Source organism: Lepus europaeus, chromosome 22 (assembly GCF_033115175.1).
Source record: "Lepus europaeus isolate LE1 chromosome 22, mLepTim1.pri, whole genome shotgun sequence".
In the NCBI taxonomy this organism is placed as follows: Eukaryota; Metazoa; Chordata; class Mammalia; order Lagomorpha; family Leporidae; genus Lepus; species Lepus europaeus.
This window is the reverse complement of record NC_084848.1, coordinates 6,867,650-6,890,451: the sequence shown is the minus strand read 5'-3', so window position 1 is coordinate 6,890,451 and position 22,802 is coordinate 6,867,650. Positions and strand designations below refer to the sequence as shown.

General features: G+C 38.4%; 1 protein-coding gene across 6 annotated transcripts in view; it reads left to right on the top strand.

The window, feature by feature from the left end:
- PAPOLA (poly(A) polymerase alpha) overlaps positions 1 to 22,802 on the top strand; it is a 63,068-nt gene that overhangs the window by 23,699 nt on the left and 16,567 nt on the right. For all 6 annotated transcript variants that reach the window (XM_062181258.1, XM_062181256.1, XM_062181257.1 and 3 more), the window contains exons 5-16: positions 613 to 722; positions 1,144 to 1,197; positions 2,861 to 2,972; positions 3,628 to 3,717; positions 3,808 to 3,946; positions 5,464 to 5,536; positions 6,823 to 6,943; positions 7,898 to 7,982; positions 13,399 to 13,452; positions 14,549 to 14,668; positions 17,256 to 17,365; positions 22,548 to 22,669. In XM_062181258.1, the coding sequence (XP_062037242.1) occupies positions 613 to 722; positions 1,144 to 1,197; positions 2,861 to 2,972; positions 3,628 to 3,717; positions 3,808 to 3,946; positions 5,464 to 5,536; positions 6,823 to 6,943; positions 7,898 to 7,982; positions 13,399 to 13,452; positions 14,549 to 14,668; positions 17,256 to 17,365; positions 22,548 to 22,669 (1,190 nt within the window). The remainder of the gene's footprint in view (positions 1 to 612; positions 723 to 1,143; positions 1,198 to 2,860; positions 2,973 to 3,627; positions 3,718 to 3,807; positions 3,947 to 5,463; positions 5,537 to 6,822; positions 6,944 to 7,897; positions 7,983 to 13,398; positions 13,453 to 14,548; positions 14,669 to 17,255; positions 17,366 to 22,547; positions 22,670 to 22,802) is intronic.

Genomic DNA, 22,802 nt, shown 5'->3' with positions numbered 1-22,802 from the left:
AAATAATGCTAAATAAACAGCCTTTAGGGTAATGCCTTAGCATCTCATCTTTCAGGAAAATAACTATGTGAACCTGATTCCATACTTATCTCTCCCTTTTATGATCCTAGTTAATGATTTTAATCCTTTTTGTGTTCTTTCATGTACTCCGTACTGGCCTCCTATCAAGTGCTACATAATGACCTGTCTTAGCATGGTCTGTCTCTTTAGATTCTTGTTAGTACTTGAAGTTTATTTTCTGCATCTCACATATGGGTTTGCATACATAGAGGAAAAAAATTTTTTTGTTTGACTAATGAGCATGGCTGTGACTACTGACATCAAGACATTAAGTAGAAATAATTAATTCCCTCTCTTAAGAAGTCCTTTATTTGGACTCAGGTTTAAGTGGCCATTATAAGTAGAGAATGCTGTAGGAAGAAACATACCCTATCCATTTCAACTGGTGTTTTCCATCTATTGACTGATAATTTTTATTAGGGAATGGAACACTTTTAAGAGGCTCACCAGTATAATGTTAAACAGATTCTCACCATCAAATACTGCTGTCATAAGATGAACAATAATTCTATTGTAATATTAATTAGTGGTTGATGGGATTTTTATCTTTAGGTGCCGATATTGATGCGTTGTGTGTTGCACCAAGACATGTTGATCGAAGTGACTTTTTCACCTCATTCTATGATAAGTTGAAATTACAAGAAGAAGTAAAAGATTTAAGAGTACGTAAATGTTTGGAGTGAAAGGGGAGAACTTAACAAACAAATCATATAGTCAGTTGAGTTAATTTTACAGTGTAGCTGTCATTTATTAAACTCTTGTAGTTTGCCAGATCCTCTGAACACTTAGTTAACATGGGCTTGCATTTTACTCTCTCCAGCAAGCTTGAAATCAATCGTAAATCTGTAAACTCACTTACAGATTAGGAAATGGAGGCAAACAAAATAAGTATCAAGTAATCTGGCCGCAATCATGAGAGAGCCCAAATCTTAAAGCTTGTTGCTGAGAGCCTTTTTGTGTCAGGCATGGTGCTAAATTATATTTAACCAATTTCAGGTATCACTTTTATTTTAAAAAGACTAAAGCTAGTAGAGGCCTAATACGTAGTTTCAAGGACACTAAATGTGTTTACCTTTCTTACAGGCTGTCGAAGAGGCATTTGTACCAGTTATCAAACTCTGTTTTGATGGCATAGAGGTGAGTTCAATGGATGATTCTTTTTTGTTTGTGTTAACTTGAAAGGCAGAGTTAGAGAGAGAGAGAGAGAGATCTTCCCTCCCCAAATGGCCAGGCCAGGGCTGGGCCAGACCAAAGCCAGGAGCCAGGAGTATCCTCAGGGTCTCCGATATTGGTACAGGAGCCCAAGCACTTGAGCCGTCACTTGCTGCTTTCCCAGGCCATTAACAAGGAGCTGGGTCAGAAGTGGAGCAGCTGGTACATGAACCAGCATCCATATGGGATGCTGATGTTGCTGGTGGAGGCTTTACCTGCTGCGCCACAGTGCCAGCCCCTTAAAATACTGCCTTTTAAAGTGATCTTTAAAAGGCTTGTTTGTGACCACATTCAGGTTTTTGAAATCATACCTTCAGATATAATTAGGAAATTTGTTCTAAGTCTCTTTGCCCTCTCATCTTTCTTTTAAAAAAGAAAAACAAATTTTGTCAGTTGAATTCCATAGACCTTCAAAATTGACTGAACTGTAGTGGTTTAGGGCTTTGTTTTCCCCACAGTGTATTTTTAAAATTTCTTCCTTTATTTGAAAGGCAAAGGGACACACAGAGAGGGACACACAGAGATTTTCTATCCACTGGTTGACTCCCCAAATGTCTGTAATAGCCATGTCTGGGCCAGGCCCAAGCCAGGAGCCAGGAGCTCTATCTGGGTCTTCCATGTGGGTGGCAGGGAGCCCAGCGCTTGGGCCATCTGCAGCCTGTCAAGCTTATTAGTCAGGAAGCTAAGCCAGGAGCAGCTTAGCCAGGACTCAAGTCAGCACTGCAGAGCAGCTGGACCCCCCTGTGCCATGATGTTCTCGACCTGGCCGCCGGGCCTCCCCCCCCCCAGTATTTGTTTCTTTTTACTCAAAACTAAATTAGAAAGGCATGGTATAATACAGTTATCAAAATTCTCATATATTCAGAGCTCCCTAGTTACTGAAATGTATTTCTGCACCAAGTGTAATAAGTATATTTGCCTAATCTTTGGACACCTTAAACTTAAAAGTTTAACTTGTTATATTCATTTAGCACATCTTGTAAATCAAACTTACTAAGTATGATTAAAATATAAATAGATATTTATTTGTACAAGTTCTGTTTCATATCGCATGTTTTAAAGCTATCTGATTAACAGCCGGCGCCGTGGCTCAACAGGCTAATCCTCCGCCTAGCGGCGCTGGCACACCGGGTTCTAGACCCGGTCGGGGTGCCGGATTCTATCCCGGCTGCCCCTCTTCCAGGTCAGCTCTCTGCTGTGGCCAGGGAGTGCAGTGGAGGATGGCCCAAGTGCTTGGGCCCTGCACCCGCATGGGAGACTAGGAAAAGCACCTGGCTCCTGCCTTCGGATCAGCATGGTGCGCCGGCTGCAGCGTGCAGGCCGCAGCAGCCATTGGAGGGTGAACCAACGGCAAAGGAAGACCTTTCTCTCTGTCTCTCTCTCTCACTGTCCACTCTGCCTGTCGGGGAAAAAAAAAAAAAGCTATCTGATTAAAGTATATTATATGAACTAGCTTGAAATTTTAATAGGGGGCATTGTCATGTTTGTAGTTCATGAGAAGATCCTGGCTTTCAGAAGAATGTTTTATTTTTTATAGAAATGTCTTAAAAAATTTTTTTTGATATGGAATGTTATGTTTTATTTTTAGATTGATATTTTGTTTGCACGATTAGCACTGCAGACTATTCCAGAAGATTTGGACCTACGAGATGATAGTCTGCTTAAAAATTTAGATATAAGATGCATAAGAAGTCTTAACGGTATGTCGAAGTCTGCTTCCTTTTGCATAGTTGCAGTTTTTGTCAGATACTAAATCTTTGTTTTTAATGTTTTACGATGAAGCTTTTTATAGCCATGTTAATCTATAGTGAGTCAAAACCTAATAGACTACAGAAGAATGTCCTCTAGCTTATTTTGCTCCTCAGTGTGTTACACCGTTATTTCTTTCCTGTCATTAATGGTACTTGGGACTCTTTTATACTATTCTGTTGCTAGTGATTTAGGTTGTAGAATTCTAAATTTGATTTTCATTCTTTTGTAATGCAATCAGTTGTTAAGTTAAAAGGGTTAGATTTGAATAAATTTGTATTAGCATTACTTGTTACTATGATTTTGAACAATTCTTAAAAATTTAAGTGAATTGAACCCTCCTTAGCATATTTGGAGGGAGAAACATTTTATTTATGAGTTGAAAGTTTGAGACTAGGAAGGTTCCTGTTTGGTATTTTTGATTTAGGATGGTGCTTGTAAAAGGAGGTAAATGCATTAGATGTTTTTTTCCCTTGTCAGTGAGTTACCAGTGTTGATTCTACTAAAAAAATTTTTGTTCAATTTGATGTCAGTCTCAAAATTTGTAATTACTGTCATTAAACTTTTGATGATTTAATGTTTTATTTTTTCATTCCTATTAATCAGGTTGCAGGGTAACCGATGAAATTTTACATCTAGTACCAAACATTGACAACTTCAGGTTAACTCTGAGAGCTATCAAACTGTGGGCCAAACGTGAGTTCAGAATTTGTTGGCTAGCTTATTTAAAAAGTTTAAACTTTTGTTCAACACTAACTTATCTTTTTGCTTTTCCCTTATCAACAGGCCACAACATCTATTCCAATATATTAGGTTTCCTCGGTGGTGTTTCCTGGGCTATGCTAGTAGCAAGAACTTGCCAGCTTTATCCAAATGCAATAGCGTCAACTCTTGTACATAAATTTTTCTTGGTATTTTCTAAATGGTATGTGTTTAGATTATATTAAAATAAAATTGATTGTAGACACTGAAGTTTAGTCTTATTTCTATGGCATTTCTGCAGCTGCTTTCAGATGCAAATTTTAGTTCCTGATGTAGCCATTTAGGTAGCCTTGGGAAGATCACATTGTATATAAAAAGGCAGGTCTAAACTTCATTCCCTTTCACTAGCTTTTCCAGGGTAGTAAGCAGGGTCTGTTTGTACTTCCTTATATAAGCCTACCCTCCAGATAAAACCTGCATTGTAGCTGTAATGTCTGCTAAAATCCAGCTTACTGATATGTTGGGTTATTATTTACTTTTGTATAAAGCTTTTACACACCCCACTTTAACTCATCGAATTCTTCCAGTGGTTTTTCATGCTTGCTTTTGAGTTGCTTTTTGCCATTTGTTTATCTTTGGTAAATATTAAAGATGTACATTTTATAAAAAAATTTTGAAGAATAAACAAACACTAAGTGGTTGGGAAAGACAAAAGCCATTGAGATGGTTATCATTAACCCAGGAGAGGTGCACTCTCCCCCTAAAAAAGCACCCTCATTTCAGGAAGACCACAATTGTCAACTGTGATTTCTTTTAAGAAACGATTCTTGCAGTTTTCTGTTATAGTTTCTTTGGCCCAAAAGATGAGGGTTCTTGGTTTTTACTGGAATTTAGCTTAATGATTTAAGTCTTCCCTGCCTATTTCTGCTCCTACCCCTCTTCCCTCTGCAAACAGAATTTTAGTAGTTTTATAAAATTAGTTATTAAAGGCAACTAAGAACCATGTCACACTTTTCAGTACACATTCTGCTGTTTTGGGATTTAAAATGATAGCACATTTTAATCAGAAATAATCAGATATGGTAAGAATTCCCTTTAAGGTACACATACCACATAAGCAAATCATTTTAAAGAGCTAACTTTAAAGCTCAGGGTAGCAAATGTTTTCCATTTTTGCTCTCTTCTATAAAGGACTGAAGTAGCTAATTTATAAAATGCGTCTTAAAAACAGTGTGTTCATGCCACATAGGTTTGCTACACTTTTTCATCTTACAACCTTTTTAAGTCATGAAATAGAGAAAAAATTTCCTGATTTTTGTAATTATTCATATACCTTTGTAATCAGAAGTAACTTTTTTCTCAATTGTCTTTGGATGGAATTAGTATAAAGGCAGGATTTTTGTCTTTCAAGGGGTTTTATCTTATTCAGATTGAGTTGAACACATCATATGTCTTGGGGTGGTACTTTGTTTAAATAGTGCTTTATCATTTCTTTAAGAGGCAGAAAAGATGTTTGACTGACTTCAATCTAAGAAAACTACCAAATGGTTTAGGTTAATTTCATAGAGGAAAAATATTTCGAGTATTCTAACCTCAACAGAAAGGAATAAAAGTTTATATATACCAGCAGGGCAGAATGAATGGAGAAGGATCACATTCACAAATGCTGTATGTTTAACAAAATACGTTTAGATGATGATGTCCAGTAGTCTTATCAAGTGCTACAATCTTTTTAAACAGGGAATGGCCAAATCCAGTGCTATTGAAACAGCCTGAAGAATGCAATCTTAATTTGCCTGTATGGGACCCAAGGGTTAGTGTATTATTTTTTCCCCTACAAATTCACACTGTGCAATAACAAGTAAAAATCTGCATAAAACTCCAGGGTGACTTCCCAGCCTTTTGCCTATCATTGGACATGTCCATATTACACGTTCTTTTAGTAACTTCATCTGTAGTTGTCTTCTGATGTGAGAAGCATAAGTATGTACCCTGTAAAACCATTTGTTTGTACAAAGTTTTTAATTCAGATTTCACTAGCAGTTTATATAGAACTACCTTGTAAGTCAAAGTTGTTTGGGCGTTTGTTCTTTAAAAACAAAACAAAACAAAAAAAAAATAAAAGGATACTAAAAATCCCTGTATTTTTTTATTTGATCTAAATTTTGTTGAAATTGGGTTGTTGTAGGAAAGCTATTGCTTAATGTTTACATGTGGCAGGTGACTTCGAAGCAATATCACTTTAATTACCATGATGTAATTGTAAAAATTGGTTTCAGTATTTCAGAGATTATGAAAACATGGTTGAACTAAAGAAGAGCTTCCATCTGTCTGTTGGAAAGTTACAGCATTTATTGCTTACTCATTTTAAATGTTAGTAATGTGCATTTTGTTAATTGATAAAAGAATTCTAGATTAGAATAAGATTTTAAATTTCTATATTATAACATCAAAAACTTTGTTTTAAATCCTGTTGCAGTACATTAAGCTGTATATTTTCAAGTTTTCCAAGGCATTTAATTTTGGAGGATATGAGTTTACAGTTTCCTTTGTGGAGATAGGCCACTTATCATTAGTAGACAGATTAAGGTTAAAGTTAATTCTATTATCTCTTAAAAATATCAACATGGTAATGTAGTTTCACCATTTATTAATAGGCTTAAACTTTTATAACTTAAGGGTGTGTTGAAAACTTAGTTTCCATCTTGTTTGAAGCTAGTTTTACATGGAACATATTGTAGCATGACGTTTCTCTACAGTGTAATTGTGTGTGCATCCCTATTTCTGTTGTTGAATAAAGAAAAACTGTCAATTGATTCCCAAGCAGAACCTTTTTTGCTCAGCAGGCACACTGTTTGTAGTAAGGCTGTCAAAATAGTCATGCCCAAATGACTGAAGCAGACCACTAGTTTAGATCAAATCTCTGATTCTCTGAATTCCTATAAAAACAATGTCTTCTTACGTGGTTTTTCTTTCTCAACTCCAGCTATGAATGAAATAAAAATATTTAATCATTGGTTCAATTTAACAAGGGGTAAAAAGTCCAAGTATCTGTTGAATATGTACTTGAAGAAACTGATTGGCTGTTGTTGTATGTAGGTAAACCCCAGTGATAGGTACCATCTTATGCCTATAATTACACCAGCATACCCACAACAGAACTCCACGTACAATGTGTCCGTTTCAACACGGATGGTCATGGTTGAGGAGTTTAAACAAGGTAAGTGTCTATCCTTACACTCTCCTTTATACGCAAAGGGTTACATTACCATTGTAGGCCCAGTAGCCAGCTGTGCAATTTAAACTGGAGGAAGCATTCACTGAAGTGGATTTTGGTGATCATTTATTGAGTACAGTATGTATTATGAGAATTGACTTAAAATTAATTCCTTTTAAGAAAATTTATTTTTGATTATATGTTGGTAGGTTAACCAACACTTAAAATAATTTCTTAGCTGGGCCATTATGGGCTGGCTTAGTGCCATATTATTGCATATTATTGCTTTGAAAAATTTTAGGTGATAGCACATGTCTGCACTCAGCGACATGAAGAAAACTAAACAGGCTGTATCCTCCTGGGAAAGGGCTGTGAGCAGAACTGGGGCCAAACTTCCCATTATTTTGGAAGAACTAATTGTTGAATGCCAGTGTCTTGTTAGTTTGAAAGCATAGCTGTTACTTTGAGGGGATGAGTGGAATAGGATTGATTAGTTTGGACTGAAGACAGTCAAGGAAATAGGATCAGTGGTATCACTACCAGCTTGAAACTTAGAAGTTTAAAATTTTTTTCCTTTTGTCTGAAGAGATTCTTCATGGGAAGATTATTCCTTTAAAGACAACAACTATCTTATTTTTTAGCAAGGCAAGAAATAAAGCACATGGAAATTTTTTCCTTAGTAAGGTAACTCCAACGCATTAGTTTTAAGAAATTCATTCTGTGAGCGTGGCATTTTAGAGTAATGCTGCTTTACCAGAAGGGGGCTCCGAATCCAGCAGTGTTCTTGAAAAGTGTGTATGTATGAGGAATGTGCTCGAAAGCCATAAGCTAAAATGTGTGTTGTTAAAATCGTGGTTTTCGGATTATAGAGTGAATGCATGTGGTATGTGTAAGGTTATTTAAAATGTAGTTGGTTAGACTGAAGAATGCAAACTATTTAATGTGTTTTTAATTTAGGTCTTGCTATCACAGATGAAATTTTGCTGAGTAAGGCAGAGTGGTCCAAACTTTTTGAAGCTCCAAACTTCTTTCAAAAGTACAAGTATGTATTTCAAGGCATGTTGGACATGTTGCTCTCTTAAGTGATGTTGAATGGTAGCATATGTGTCATCTCTTGTAGACAGTAGCGGTATGAGATTTCTATAAAGTTTTCCTTCCTGACACAAAGGACAGTTTATAGGAAGCTCCTCCTCTTTTCTTTGTGAAGGTAATGTATAGTGCTTAGATGGGTTCCCGGTCTAACTCCAGTTCTGTAGGCATCTGTCAGTCATAACCAAAATAGGAAATACGAATACCTTGGCAGATGGGTCAGCTGTTAAAATCTGTAGTTAGTATTCTTTGTTAAACTAAATATTTTCATCTAGTTCTGAAAACTTGCTTATGATTAAGATTCTTTACAATATAGACAAAGCTGCTAAAATGTCCATATGTAGCCGATTAGCTGTTCAGTGGTTAACACCTTATTGGCCTGCCATTGTGCCTCACTGTTAACAAAGCCCCATCAACTATTTCTACAGATAGTTTGGTTAGGATTGAAGTGGGTATGATATAATATTTTTACTGATGGTTTTAATATAATGGCTTAATACCAAAGTACAAATTAAAAGCCTCATTTGTGTTCATTTTTGATGAAAACTGGACATAACCATAAATCTTACTGAGAGACTAAAACAAAAACAAAACCGTGGACTTGCACTTTTATTCGCCCTGGGCTGAAAATTTGCCAGAGTCCTTAAAATTTTTTTCATGCTTGAAAATTTTCTGACCATTTGATCTTGTGCTGGATTGTATTTTGTAATAATCTAAGCAAGATTGCTTTATACTATTTCCCCAATTAAAAATAAGAATGATGACCTTCATGCTGTCTCTGTGTTTTGTTTCTGTATTGCATGAAAAAACAGTAGTGGAACTAGCTTTTAATTGTTGTATTCTGGGAATACCATGCTGTCAGTAAAAGTTTAAGTAGTGTAGTATTGAATTCACTTGCTCCATTTTTTTCCATAAATTTTGCTTTCCATTTGAGAGATCATTTTTCTTTGGTTTTCATTTTAACCAATGTAGAGGAAGTATTTTTGAACATTTTAAGCTTGCAGGTGCACATGGATTCAGTAGAAAGAGCATGTGACATGAGGGTAGAGTAAAGGTCTTGCAGAAAAGTGTCACTGTCTCAGTTCCTGAGAATCACATGACTCCTTACCACCTCCTGTGGGTGAGAGTTAGTGATGGGTAGAATGAGTCTCGAAAATGCTTTGCTCACCTTAGGAAAGATTAATTGTTGAAATTTACCAAACTTTCACATTGTCATTTCACTTGAATAATTATGCTTAGAACTGTGATGCTATTTTTGAAACGTTAGTCTTTCCAAAGTTTTAACTATGCTTCAGTCTTTGCCAGATATAAGTTTTTAAAAATAAAAAATTAACTTATTTACTTGAAAGGCAAAGTGACAGAGATTGAGAGAGTGAGCGAGCGCTCTTCCACCCGCTGGTTCATTCCCTAAATGGCCACAGAGGCTACAGCTGGGCCAGGTCAAATTCAGCAACTCCGTTTGGGTATTCTACATGGGTGGTTGGGATCTGTGTAGGGACCCAAGTACTTGGGCCATATCTGTTGCTTTCTCCGGTGGATTAGCAGGGAGCTAGATTGGAAACAGAGCAGCCAGAACTCCAGCCAGCACCCCAGTAGTGTTCTGAGAGGAGAGACTGGGATCACAGGTGACAGCTCAACTTTCTGTGCCACAATGTGAGCCCCAAATGCAGGGTCTTAGATGGACTAAGAAATTATCTTTACTGAATTCTGAAGCAAAAACGATTTTAAACTTACAAGGAAGATAGCAACAAACAGAGGAAACATGTCAGGAGAATTTATATTTTAGCCTATCTTCAAAAAATTGAGCATTGAAAATAGGGCAATAGTTTATTGGTACCAAATGCATGTTTTTAAGTCTTCTCCAGAGAGTGCCCTCTAAGTACAGTTGTGCTAGTCATTAGACTTTTGTAGTCACAGATTTGAATTTTATAAAATGTATTCTTATATGAAATATACCAAAGACTAACTACAACTAAACTGAAATCCTTATTGTTCCCTTTATTGAAAGTTGGCTAAGTATCCTGAAAGTGTTCTATCTGGTATGTGCAGAATTTTAAATTGTGTTAAAAATCCCTGCGTTTTCTTGGAAGGAAGGGAACCAGAGAGAAAACTTCTTTTGTCCTAAGAAGCAGGCATCGTTTCCTAGAAAGACGTCAGTGTATCTTGATAAAATAGGTCATACTGGATTATGAAACATTGAAGAATTTGAAGAAAATGCTTTTCGTATTCTTGAGATAATCAAGTTGGTACTTCCAGTAAGGAGCAATAAAAAAAATCATTGACATTAGGAAATATGAACATTTAGGCATTAGATTTCACTGTGAAATAAGGAAAAACGGTGTTAGGAAAGCCAGGATGTTTTCCAAGGTGTAAGATTATAATTTCAAATTATAATTTCAAGTATGTGTAAAATAAATTAGCATTAAATTGTATTTAAAAGTTTTTCAGATAGTGAACTATAACTCTCAATCCTGAATTTCTTAAAGATGACAATTACAACGAATTTTAAAGGATAAGTAGATTTTTTTATATGTAGTTAAGCAGTGATTGACCCAGGTGAAATACTGAGATGAAATGACTAGAAAAGCCTATTTGTAGAGCAGGGGTACAGGGAACCTATGTTCTGTCAAGGACCATTTGGATGTTTGTAACATCATCTGGGCCATACAGAATTATGGCTACTTAAAAATTAGTCCGCTGTAGATTTACTGAATTTTGAGTCCTGCCTGCTGATACCTAGGCAGGGCCAGACCAAATGATTTCACAGGCCTAATATGACCTGTGGCTGGATGTTCCCCACCCCCGTTGGAATAACTCTGGCACTGTGGTAGTTCCTGTTACAACATCTAAATAATGTGTAACTTAGAAATGTTCCTAATTTTATGTACTCATAAGAACCTTACAGTATAAATTCTGGGTTGGGTTTTAAAAGTTAGAAATTATTTTTTATAACATGAAGTTGGAATTTTATTTTTAGTTTTTGAATATTTTATTTATTTGAAAGGCACAGTGACAAAGGGAGAGAGAGAGAGAGAGAGAGAAATCTTCTGCCTACTAGTTCACTACCCAGATGGCCAGAACTAGGCCGGGCCTAAGTCAGGAGCCCAGAACGCCATCTGAGTCTCCTGTGTGGGAGGCAGGGATCAAGTCCTTGGGCTGTCCTCTGCTGCTTTCCCAGGCTCATTTGCAGGGATCTGGATGGGAAATGGAACAGCTCGGGCTCTGTTGGCGCTTGGATATGGGACACTGATATCCCAAGCAGCAACCTAACCCGTGGTGCTGCAACGCTGGTCCCAAGTCTTTGTTTTATAAATTAATTTTATATTTCAATTCACATCTGCTTAATTGTGGCTGAGTGAATGACATTTAACCTTACCAGAAATACTTGTTAAGAGTTATTTAACCTAAAGAAAAGCATTTGTCCAAAAAGCGGTGTACAGAGGAAATACTTAGTGCCCTCCCTCACTGCCTTTGGATTTCAGGAAGAATCAGAGTAGAACTGTTTAGACTTCTAGATGTTAAGCTTTCTGAGTTTTGTTCAAATGGATTGTATACTTTGCCTTTGAAGAATGAAGAACATTGCACATCATTTACATTGTGTACCATTTAAGCTTTTGTTGAAGAATCAGGTGGTCGTTAAAAATGCCCATTTTAATAGTGGTAAAAGCGATTTAGAAACTAGGGATGTCTGCTAGATGAATCCAGGCAACTTTGCATTTTTGAGTTTTTATGTGCATGCTTGATTTTACACTTTATTGTCCGCTTTTATAAGTTGCTGTATAAGTGTACCCTTTTCAATGTCTCAGGGACCGAAAAATCAGGTTCCTGAGCTTGTTAGGATTTTGTTTAGTTTAGGGCTCTGAGTACAGGTTTCTCTATAAATGTATCTGCTTTTGGTGCTTTTATGTGACTTTATTGACTTTATTTGGGCCATCTTTGCTTTGTCTATGTATGTGCCCTGTTCTGAATAATTCTGAATATATTAAACTGATAAAGGAAGTATTAGTATATATGGATTTGGTCTGCACATACCTATATATGTTTTCACATAAATAGATAGTTATTTATGACTGTTACCTTGAGGTTATACTTTGATGTTAATTTGATTGAAATCGACAGTAAAACAAATACTGTTATCTTGTGTTACAGATGTACACAAGTTTTAGAACTGTCTAGGTTTATATAGCTGTAAGAACTTATTCACAGTCTCTGTAAATGTAATTAATAAATAATCAATAGGGCTGTTTTAAGCGAAGTATGAAGCAGTTTCAAAAAATTCATGGAAAATTGAATTAGATGTATCGATAGCCCATGAATATTTTGGTATTCCCATGTGATTGAAAAATGCTTAAATTAGCCAAACCTTTAGTAATCTTCCCTAAAATGTCCTGTTTATTTTTGTTTGTTGTTTTTATTTTTGCTTTAAAAACAAATGTGTCCTCTTTTGAAACTGGCTGCTAGTTTTTTTTGGGGGGGGAGGGCTGTAGCTTAGAATTTTTTTGCTTTTGGATCAAAACCTAACTTGTAAAATGTGAGAAGAAACAGTTTTCAGACTTTTAAAAGTAAGAATAAAATAATTTCCAATTTTGGGTCATATTGTCATTTTCTTAACTAGTATCTATACTAGAGTATTAGTTCAGTTTGTTTTTTGGGGTAAAGTTTTTGGTTTGAAATTTGGCTTCCAGCACTTCTAAAATAGACTGAACTTTGTTAGTCTTAGAAAATTGAATTATAGTAATTACATTTTAGTTGTAAATAGGTTGTTTGAAAAAAGACTTAAAAATTAGATATTTGTTCATGATGGTATTTTTAGATTTAAAAACTATTTTCAGTGAGTTTGAACTCTGAACAGAAATCAGATTTCTTTATTGCTGTCACGATAGTGATGTCTTTTGGTCACAAGTTTATACTGGGAAGAATCACTGGGCTTAATGTCAGCGTTCAGTTTAATTTTCAAATTCCTATTGTGATGTGTATATGAAGTGATTTTTGTTTTGGTTTTGTGGGCAAAGCCCTGGTGTTTTGTTGCCATTAAAATATTTTTATTTTACTAGATTATATTTTAGTGAATAGATCTTTAATATTATGTGTAGAGTACTCCATCTGAGTCATTGAACAAAAATTAGCAGTTATTGCTTATTCAGCCTTATTGAACTAAGCTTCTGTTTAATAATTATTCATGAAATCACTTTGAGAAGAATTAAATTCATCACTAGTTAGGAAAAATGTGAAATCCAGTGTGTAGTGCAGTTTCCTGTGTGAAATTGATGTTGATCTATAAATGTAAAAATGCTTACTACATTATGGTTTTAATATCCAGCACAAAGCATGTAAATAAAATAAATAGCATGTTGTCTTTATCTTCAAAGGCATTATATTGTACTTCTAGCAAGTGCACCAACAGAAAAACAGCGCCTAGAATGGTGAGTATTAAGATGAGACTTAAAAAGTAAACTTCAAGATGAATAAGAACGCACTAGGAGATGTGAGGAAGCCCTTAAAACATACAACTTGATTAGGTTTGTTATAAAAGGAGCTGTCCTACTTGGAACTATAATAATTAGGGGATCCATATGCAGACTTTTCATTTGCTCTATAAAAATCCATATTACAGAGAGAGAGAAAGAGATCTTCTACCCTTTGGTTCTCTGCCCAAATGGCCACAACAGCTGGGACTGGACCAGTCTGAAGCCAGGAGTCTGGATTCCATGCTGGTTTCTCTACATGGGTGGTAGGGGCCCAAGGACCTGGGCCATCTGCTGGTTTCCCAGGCACTTTAGCAGGGAGCAGATGGGAAGTGGAACAGAACCAGGACTAGAGCTAATGCTCATATGGGATGTTGGCATCACAGGTGATAGCTAAACCTGCCGTGCCACAACTTCAGCCCCCTTGTATTTATTTATTTTTTTTAAGATTTATTTATTTATTTGAAAGGTGGAGTTAGAGAGAGAGGTCTTCCACCTGCTGGTTCACTCCCCAAATGGCCGCAATGCCCAGGGCTGGTCCAGGCCAAAGCCAGGGGTTTCTGTTGGGTTTCCCACATGGGTGCAGGAGCCTAAATCCTCTGCTGCTTTCCCAAACACATTAGCAGGGAGCTGGATCAAAGTTGAGTAACCTGGACTCGAACTGGCGCCCATATGGGATGCTGGCTCTGCAGGCATGCCACAGTGCCAGCTCTGTATTATTTCTTAACTGTGAATTTAAGGGCGCCCCCCCCCCCCCTTTTTTTTTTAGATGCTGAATTATCTTTAAATATTTGTAACCTTCTTGGCTTGAATGACATTTGACATGGTCCCCAGTGTCCCCGCCCCCCCATCCCCCGTTCCCCAGGCAGTTCAGTGTTTTTGGTAGGTCTTTAGGCTCTTAGGTTTATCTCTGGGAGTTCAGCCACTTGAACTGCCCTCGTATGTTTTAAGTTACTTAGAGTCTTCATTTTCCATGAACTTGGTTTTGTGTATTTGAGTTTTTTTTTTAAGAGTTAACCAAAACTTGCATTAATACTAAGTGGAATTTGTTCAGGGTGGGTTTGGTGGAATCAAAAATCCGCATCCTGGTTGGAAGCTTGGAGAAGAATGAATTTATTACCCTGGCCCATGTGAACCCCCAGTCATTTCCAGCACCCAAAGAAAACCCTGACAAGTGAGTGTTCTCCCGTCTGATCTAACTTCCTCCTCCCTTCCTCCCTTAACCGCTTACTTGGAAGCTTTTTTGTAATTGGTGTCATTGTTTTGTTGGTTGCATGTGGTTCAAAACCAATTTGGAATTTACAGTTTGGTTTTTCCTGATCAGAAACATTGAAGAGAAAGACTGTCTTGAGAAAACCATAACTGGATTAAGTTATTTTTGATAATATTTCTAATGATGAGGTGTCCATTAATTAGAGTTTATGTTGGCAGGTATGCTGAATACTGAATTTAGCATTTCTTCTTAACGTTGTTTTTTCTCCCATTTGTGTAATGGTTGTTGGAACAGCTGGCTGTATCAGAAATTAGTATTTGCTTTGTGTTGTATTTTTTTTCTTTAAACAAAAGGTAATATATTTTGATTTAACCTTGGAGGATTCTGATTTGTGTTGGAGTTGGGACCATTACAAAGATTAGTAAATAAAAAACAGACTTACTTTGTCCTTTGAAGGGTCAGTTGCTCCTTTTATTACTTAATATGAGACTGTATTGTATTTGGAAGGTTAGGAGAATATTGTTATTATTTTTTTTAAGATTTATTTATTTATTTGAAAGGCAGAGAGAGAGTTCTTCCACGGCTGGGCTGATCTGAAGCAAGGAGCCAAGAGCTTTTTTTGGGTCTCCTAGGCGGGCGCAAGGGCCCAGTGACTTGTGTCATCTTCTACTGCTCTGCCAGGCTGTAGCAGAGAGCTGGATCAGAAGTAGAGCAGCCAGGACTTGAACTGGTGCCCACATGGGATGCCGGCACTGCAGGTGGTAGCTTTACCCACTATGCCACAGCACTGGCCCCTTATTATTTTATAAAGATTTAATTTATTTGAAAAAGTTATATATAGAGAGATCTTCCATCTGCTGGTTTATTACTTAGATGGCCATAACGGCCATGATAAAGCCAGGAACTTCATCTGGGTGTCTCATGGTGGCAGCGGCTTGAAAACTTGGGCTGTTTCTGCTACCTTCCCAAGCCATTAGCAGGGAGCTGAATTAGAAACGGAGCCAGTAGGACATGAACCCGCACCCATGTGAGATGCTGGCATCAGATGGCGGCTTTACCCACTTTGCCACATTGTTGGCCCAAAAGACAGTATTATTAATGAGCTTTTAAGAAAATAAAGCAAGATTAAAGAAAGACTGAAAAATAGCAGGTGAAAAATCACTTGAGATTGTGCAGTGATACAATAATTCTGATAGATTTTCTTCCCTTTTGGAAAAATCATAACTTGTTTGAGCTTTTCAGAATTTTTTGGTTATTGCAGACTTAATTTATTACAAGATTGTACTGCTTCATTCAGTAGATAGACTATGAAATATTCAAAAGTAAACTAATCACTAATTGCTGCAAATTTCCAGTCATGTAGTCTTTTTTTTTTTTTAAGATTTATTTATTTATTTATTTATTTATTTATTGACAGGCAGAATTAGTGAGAGAGAGAGAGAAAGGTCTTCCTTCCATTAGTTCACCTCCCAAATGGCCGCTATGGCTGGCGTGCTGCGCCGATCTGAAGCCAGGCGCCAAGTGCTTCCTCCTGGTCTCCCATGCGGGTGCAGGGCCTAAGCACTTGGGCCATCCTCCACTGCCTTCCCGGGCCACAGCAGAGAGCTGGACTGGAAGAGGAGCAACCAGGACTAGAACCTGGGGTGCCGGCTCTGCAGGTGGAAGATTAGCCAAGTGAGCCACGGCGCCGGCCTATTTATTTATTTGAAAGAGTTAGAGAGGCAGAGGCGGAGAGAGAGAGGTCTTCCATCTGCTGGTTCACTCCCCAGATGGCTACAACAGCTGGAGCTGGGATGATCCAAAGCCAGGAGCCAGGAGCTTCTGAGTCTCCCACGTGGATGCGGGGTCCCAAGGACCTGGGCCGTCTTCTACTTTCTCAGGCCACAGCAGAGAGCTAGATTGGAAATGGAGCAGCCAGGACTTGAACCAGTGCCCATATGGGATGCTGGAGAGAGGGAGACAGAAGAAGGTCTGCCGTCTGCTGGTTCACTCCCCAAATGGCCGCAACGCCTGGAGTGGGGCCAGTCTAAAACCAGGAGCTTCTTCAGGGTCTCCCACATGAGTGCAGGGGCCCAAGTATTTGGGCCATCTTCCACTGCTTTTCCAGGCCGTAAGTAGAGAGCTGGATTGGAAGAAGAGCAGCTGGGACTTGACACTGCGCCCTTACAGGATGCCAGTGCCGCAGGCGGAGGTTTAGTCCAGTATGTCATAACGCCAGTCTTCTTTTCAACATTTCTGAAAAGCACTTTTCTTTACCCCTTGTTAGTTTGGATAGAACTTTGATTTCAGTGCCTTTGATACCTTGCAGTTATTTAAAATACTGTATCAATAGAGTATTTGTTCTAGAGCTCTGATTGTTTCTATAATAATAGGAAAACAGATGGTAGGTGTGGGGAGGGCTTTATATTTTGATGACACTTGGTTTTAGAGCTTAGTTTACTCATAGGTTTGTAATGCAGGTTTTTCTACATACCTCAGGTTGTCAGCCATGTTGATAGCTACATTTTCATGAAAGTGTGATAAATTATGGTATTGTTTTTCTTTGCAGGGAAGAATTTCGAACGATGTGGGTGATTGGGTTAGTGTTTAAAAAAACAGAAAACTCTGAAAATCTCAGTGTTGATCTCACCTATGATATTCAGTCTTTCACAGATACAGGTATGTCTTTATTTGGATAATTAGAGTTGCTTGTGTATTGGAATTTGCTTTCATGTACACCATGGGTTAATGATACTTGCAATAATTTTTCAGATTACTTGAGAATAGTAAACAGTAGTCATCAAAATAATTTTTTTTATTTTTGACAGGCAGAGTGGACAGTGAGAGAGACAGAGAGAAAGGTCTTCCTTTTCTGTTGGTTCACCCCCCAGTGGCTGCTGCGGCCGGCGTGCTGCGGCCCGCGCACTACGCTGATCCGATGGCAGGAGCCAGGTGCTTCTCCTGGTCTCCCACGGGGTGCAGGGCCCAAGCACTGGGCCATCCTCCACTGCCTTCCTGGGCCATAGCAGAGAGCTGGACTGGAAGAGGAGTAACCGGGACAGAATCCAGTACCCCGACCGGGACTAGAACCCGGTGTGCCGGTGCCGCAAAGCGGAGGATTAGCCTGTTAAGCCACGGCGCCGGCCAAAATAATATTTTTTTAAATTTTTATTTATTAATTTGAGAGAACATGCTTGTATCCACTGATTCACTCTCCAAATGCCCAAAATGGTTGGGTGATCAGAACTGGGAGCTAGGAACGCCCACGTGGGTGACAGGAACTCGACTACTTGAGCCATCACCTCCACCTTTGCTGGGTCACCATTAGCTGGAGGCTGGCAGGTGCTTGGGTAGGAAATAAAACCCAGGCATTTCAATATTGGACGTGGGTGTCTTAACCTCTAGGCCAAATGTCCATCCCCAAAATAATCTTAAATGGTTTTTGTATTAGTTACTAGTTTTAGTGATGTCTAATATATGTGATTTTTCTCTGTTGTGAAGGCCTTTTAAAGTTAAGTTGAACATTTTTAAATTTTGTCTGTTGTTCTGACCTGTATCCTGAAGTAAAAGGTAGTGTGCTTTAACTGAAGACCAGATGGTGGGTATCAGTGATGGGATCCAAGGCTGGTGTGTAGATGCACAACCTTTTAGGGAGTGGGAATGTGCTTAGGGACAGCTGTGCGTCTCTGCACCTCACCTAAGGGCTGATTCTATTCTGTCTAAAACGTCTCTCCCTTCCATTTTAAAGCATTTTAGTAAGTGGCTTTTTTAATCTGTTGACTGAAGAGTTTCCCCTGAGAACATTCAGTTTTAACATTAAAATTTTTTTTTTTTTACCTTGAGGAGAGAAAATATTGATGACTATTTGTTAAAAGGTCAGTATTTAAATGTACTAGTTACAATATAAAGAGAATGAAAGAAAATGGACATAGCAGTCCCTCCACCCTCTTACCTGGAGACTTAACCTCCCGTGGTTCCACTTACTTTAGTCTGAAAGTATGAAATGAAAAATACAGAAATGGCCGGCGCCGTGGCTTAACAGGCTAATCCTCCACCTTGCGGCGCCGGCACACCAGGTTCTAGTCCCGGTTGGAGCGCCGGACTCTATCCCGGTTGCCCCTCTTCCAGGCCAGCTCTCTGCTGTGGCCCGGGAGTGCAGTGGAGGATGGCCCAAGTCCTTGGGCCCTGCACCCCGTGGGAGACCAGGAGAAGCACCTGGCTCCTGGCTTCGGATCAGCGCGATGTGCCGGCCGCAGTGGCCATTGGAGGGTGAACCAGCGGCAAAAAGGAAGACCTTTCTCTCTGTCTCTCTCTCTCACTATCCACTCTGTCAAAAAAAAAAAAAAAAAAAAAAGAAAGAAAAGAAAAAAAGAAAAATACAGAAACAGGCAATTCACAAGTTGTGAGTTGCATGCATCATGCATCTGAGTAGCACGATGGAATCTGGCCCCATCCTTCCCAGGTTGTGAATCATCCCTTTGTCCAGTATATCCATGCTAGCTGTGCAGGAGACCCTCAGCAGCCCTCTCGGTTTTTAGACTGTCATTGAATCTGAGCACTGTGTTCAAGTCACCCTTACATAACAGCCTAATGCTGAGTCGCTGTGCTTATCTGATTCACCTCACTTCATTTCATCGTGGAGGCATTATATTGTCTCATGTCATCACAAGAATAGTATGCTACAGTATTTTAGTGAGACCATAATCATAAAAAATTGTTACAGTACATTGCTATAACTTTTACTGTTGATAATCTTACTGTACCTAATTTATAAATTAAATTTTATCGTAGGTATATGTATTGGAAAGTATGTATATGGTTTTGTACTCTCTGGTTTCCAGCATCCACTGGGGGTTTTATAGTGTATCCCGTATAGATGCAGTAGAGACTGCTATATGTGTTTCAGCCCCTATCTACTCAGGTATAGGGGCACTAGAAGACATACTTCAGTAGTACCCTTACGCAGAAATCACGAGCACCGTTAACATCTGTGAATTCACGTTGAGGTATTTTCTGTAGTGATTCTGATAACCATCACTGCCAGTGTTGCTGTAAAAGTTGCAAATAAAACAAAAAGGCATTCTAGTTTTGATACTCCTGTAGTTGTGCTGTTGGAAATTTCAAATTAAAACACTTTGTTTTTATGTAAAATTGAATTGAGTTTTTGGTTCAAATTGCCAAGTAGGTTTTTCATCTTGAGGAATATGGGTAGGATGTGGTATACTTCTTTTTTGGGTGGAACTGTCCACATTGAAGGATGTCTAGCATCCTTAGCCAGTAGCAACCTTGAATCATTGGGACATCAAAAACACTTCTACAGATTTTTTAGGAAGTCATATGTAGGGTGATACTCTCCCTGCTGGACATCATAGAAGAAAGTCTGATATCACCTTAATCCGTTTGTGAACTAGCAAGTCATGAAGAAATACTTGTGAATTAGGAAATTAATTTGTATATTGTATCCAATTGGAGCTGTTTATTAGAGATTATATTAATGAGCCATCAAGATTTTGAAGAATCTTCTAGGTATTTTGGAAAGTAGGTATTGCTTTGTTATCTTGAAAGATTTTAATGCAATATGTTATGGGATTTTTAAATAAAATATATTTAACATTTTTGTAGCATAAAGTTTCACCCCTAGCCCCTTTCAGCTGTTTTTTGGGTTGTTCAAGATAGAAATCTTGGTGTCATCTTTGCCTATTTCTCTGCTACTTGGTTTTAATCCATGATGAATATCTTTTTTTGCCTCTTTCTGTATACATTGAGATCCCTGCCAAGTATTAATGCTTGCTCTGCTGTCCCCCTAGCCTTAGCCACTCCTGTTGCTCTGTTGGGTTACTGTCCTGTCCACAGCTTTTCTGTTTCGTCTTTCCCCACCTTCAGCTCTTCTCATCCAACATCCAAATGGTATTTTTAAAGTGTATTTATTTCCAGTGAACAGATTTCCTATATGCAGTTTTTTAAGAACATAATGATGTTTCCCACCTTTCTCCCTCCCTCCTTTCTTAATTTTTGAGATGACATATTTTCAGTTTGCTTTACAATCACAAGTGGGCCTCCACTAAATATAGACTTCAACAAGTAAGTAAGTAGAAAAACAAGTTTCTTAGGAATATATACAAGGGGTATAAACGATGATCAAATAGTTTTTTTTTTTTTTTTTTTTTTTTTGACAGGCAGAGTGGATAGTGAGAGAGAGAAAGAGACAGAGAGAAAGGTCTTCCTTTTTTGCCGCTGGTTCACCCACCAATGGCCGCTGCGGCCGGTGCATCGCGCTGATCCGAAGCCAGGAGCCAGGTGCTTCTCCTGGTCTCCCATGCGGGTGCAGGGCCCAAGCACTTGGGCCATCCTCCACTGCCTTCCCGGGCCATAGCAGAGAGCTGGCCTGGAAGAGGGGCAACCGGGATAGAATCCGGCACCCCGACCGGGACTAGAACCTGGTGTGCCGGCGCCGCAAGGTGGAGGATTAGCCTGTTGAGCCACAGCGCCGGCCATCAAATAGTATTTTTACACCAAATCGGGCCCCAACTGCTTAAAACCTGTATACCCCACCCCACCCCACCCCGAATCGAAGTCCTAGTCCTTACTGTCGTTTGCAAGTTTTTCCTGATCTGCCTTGTTACTCTCATCTTCTTGGACCTCGTTTCCCCTTGTAAGTTGTAATGATGTTTCACGTGTATGTCTTGGGGACAGAAAGGTAGGACATTAGTAAGATACCCTACAGGGCCTGAGGCAACATTTATTTGGTAATCAAAAACATTTCTGCAGGGAACCATTGATATTCACAAGAAGCAAAAGTTAAAGACCAAATATCCACAGGTAGTTTAGATCAGGGTTTATTGCTAGATGAGTTTTGGTGTCAATTTTAGCAAAATCTTATGTATCGGGAGCTTTTGGAGTTTTAGATTTGCAAATAAAGCATTGTGAAGTTTTGCTTTTCCTCCTTTCTATTGTCCTTTTTCTTATTCCTTAAAGTTATAGACGTGATCTTCCAGGCAGGGCTTCTGTTCGTGATACTGCTCTTCCTGGAATGCCATTCCATGGGGCCTCCTCTTAGCTCACCCTTGTACGTTTAAATCTTTCATTCACTTTCCTGGCTGAGCTTCCTGTCATGTTACCTACTTAGTTTTCCTCAATACTTCCGTCACCATCTGATAATGGAGTAAATTTTACTTCCTTTCTCTTTGTTCTGTTCTCCCTACTTAAATGCAGCCTCTGTGAGGCTCTTTGGATCTCCTTTGTTCACTGCTGTGTCTTCAGTGTGTTTACAGATAGGTATATGAAAATCTTTGTTGTATGACTGGATTTTCCCAGTTCAGGGCCTTTGGATCTAAATGATTGGAATTGTGGCATTTTTTTTGTTCCTGTGACCTCTTTTATTTGAGTTATTTTAACAACAGGTGATGTGTCATTACTTTGAAAGTTTATCTTGCAGACTCTTGTGAAGGCATCTTTGGATGTCGTTTTGTAAGTTCACTGTTTTGCTGCATGTGTTGCATACTTGGGTAAAACTTGACATTCACTAGGTCGCATTGAAGGATGTGGGTGTAAGAAACGCTGTTCTTCCAATTGTGATATTTCAGCAAGTTATTCCTTTACTACCTACAGCTACTTAAGGGGTTTCTGTATTGAAAGAATTAATATGCTTTGTGCTTTTATGCATTATGTATACCTTGTGGTAAAAGTACTTTGTTCCAGGCAATGAATTATGTCAGATTAGGGGTAGGTCTGGACCTTATAATTTTATAGGGGTGCAGTATTGATTGGGAAAGAATCTCCTTTTGTAATAGTTTCTCCTTAGTGAGCTTAACTGCCTTTATTAAACTGTTTCTATTTCTTGTAACAATTTCTAATTGTGTAGTTTATAGGCAAGCAATAAACAGCAAGATGTTTGAGGTGGATATGAAAATTGCTGCCATGCATGTAAAAAGAAAGCAACTCCATCAACTACTACCTAATCATGTGCTTCAGAAAAAGAAAAAGGTAAATTTAGAAAGTACTTACGAAAGCATTGCTAACTTAATGTTTCTATGCATCCAGCCTGTGAGTATTTCAGAATTTAGGTCAGTTAATTCATGTATTTGAAACAGATGAAAGCATTTTAAAAAGTCTCTTA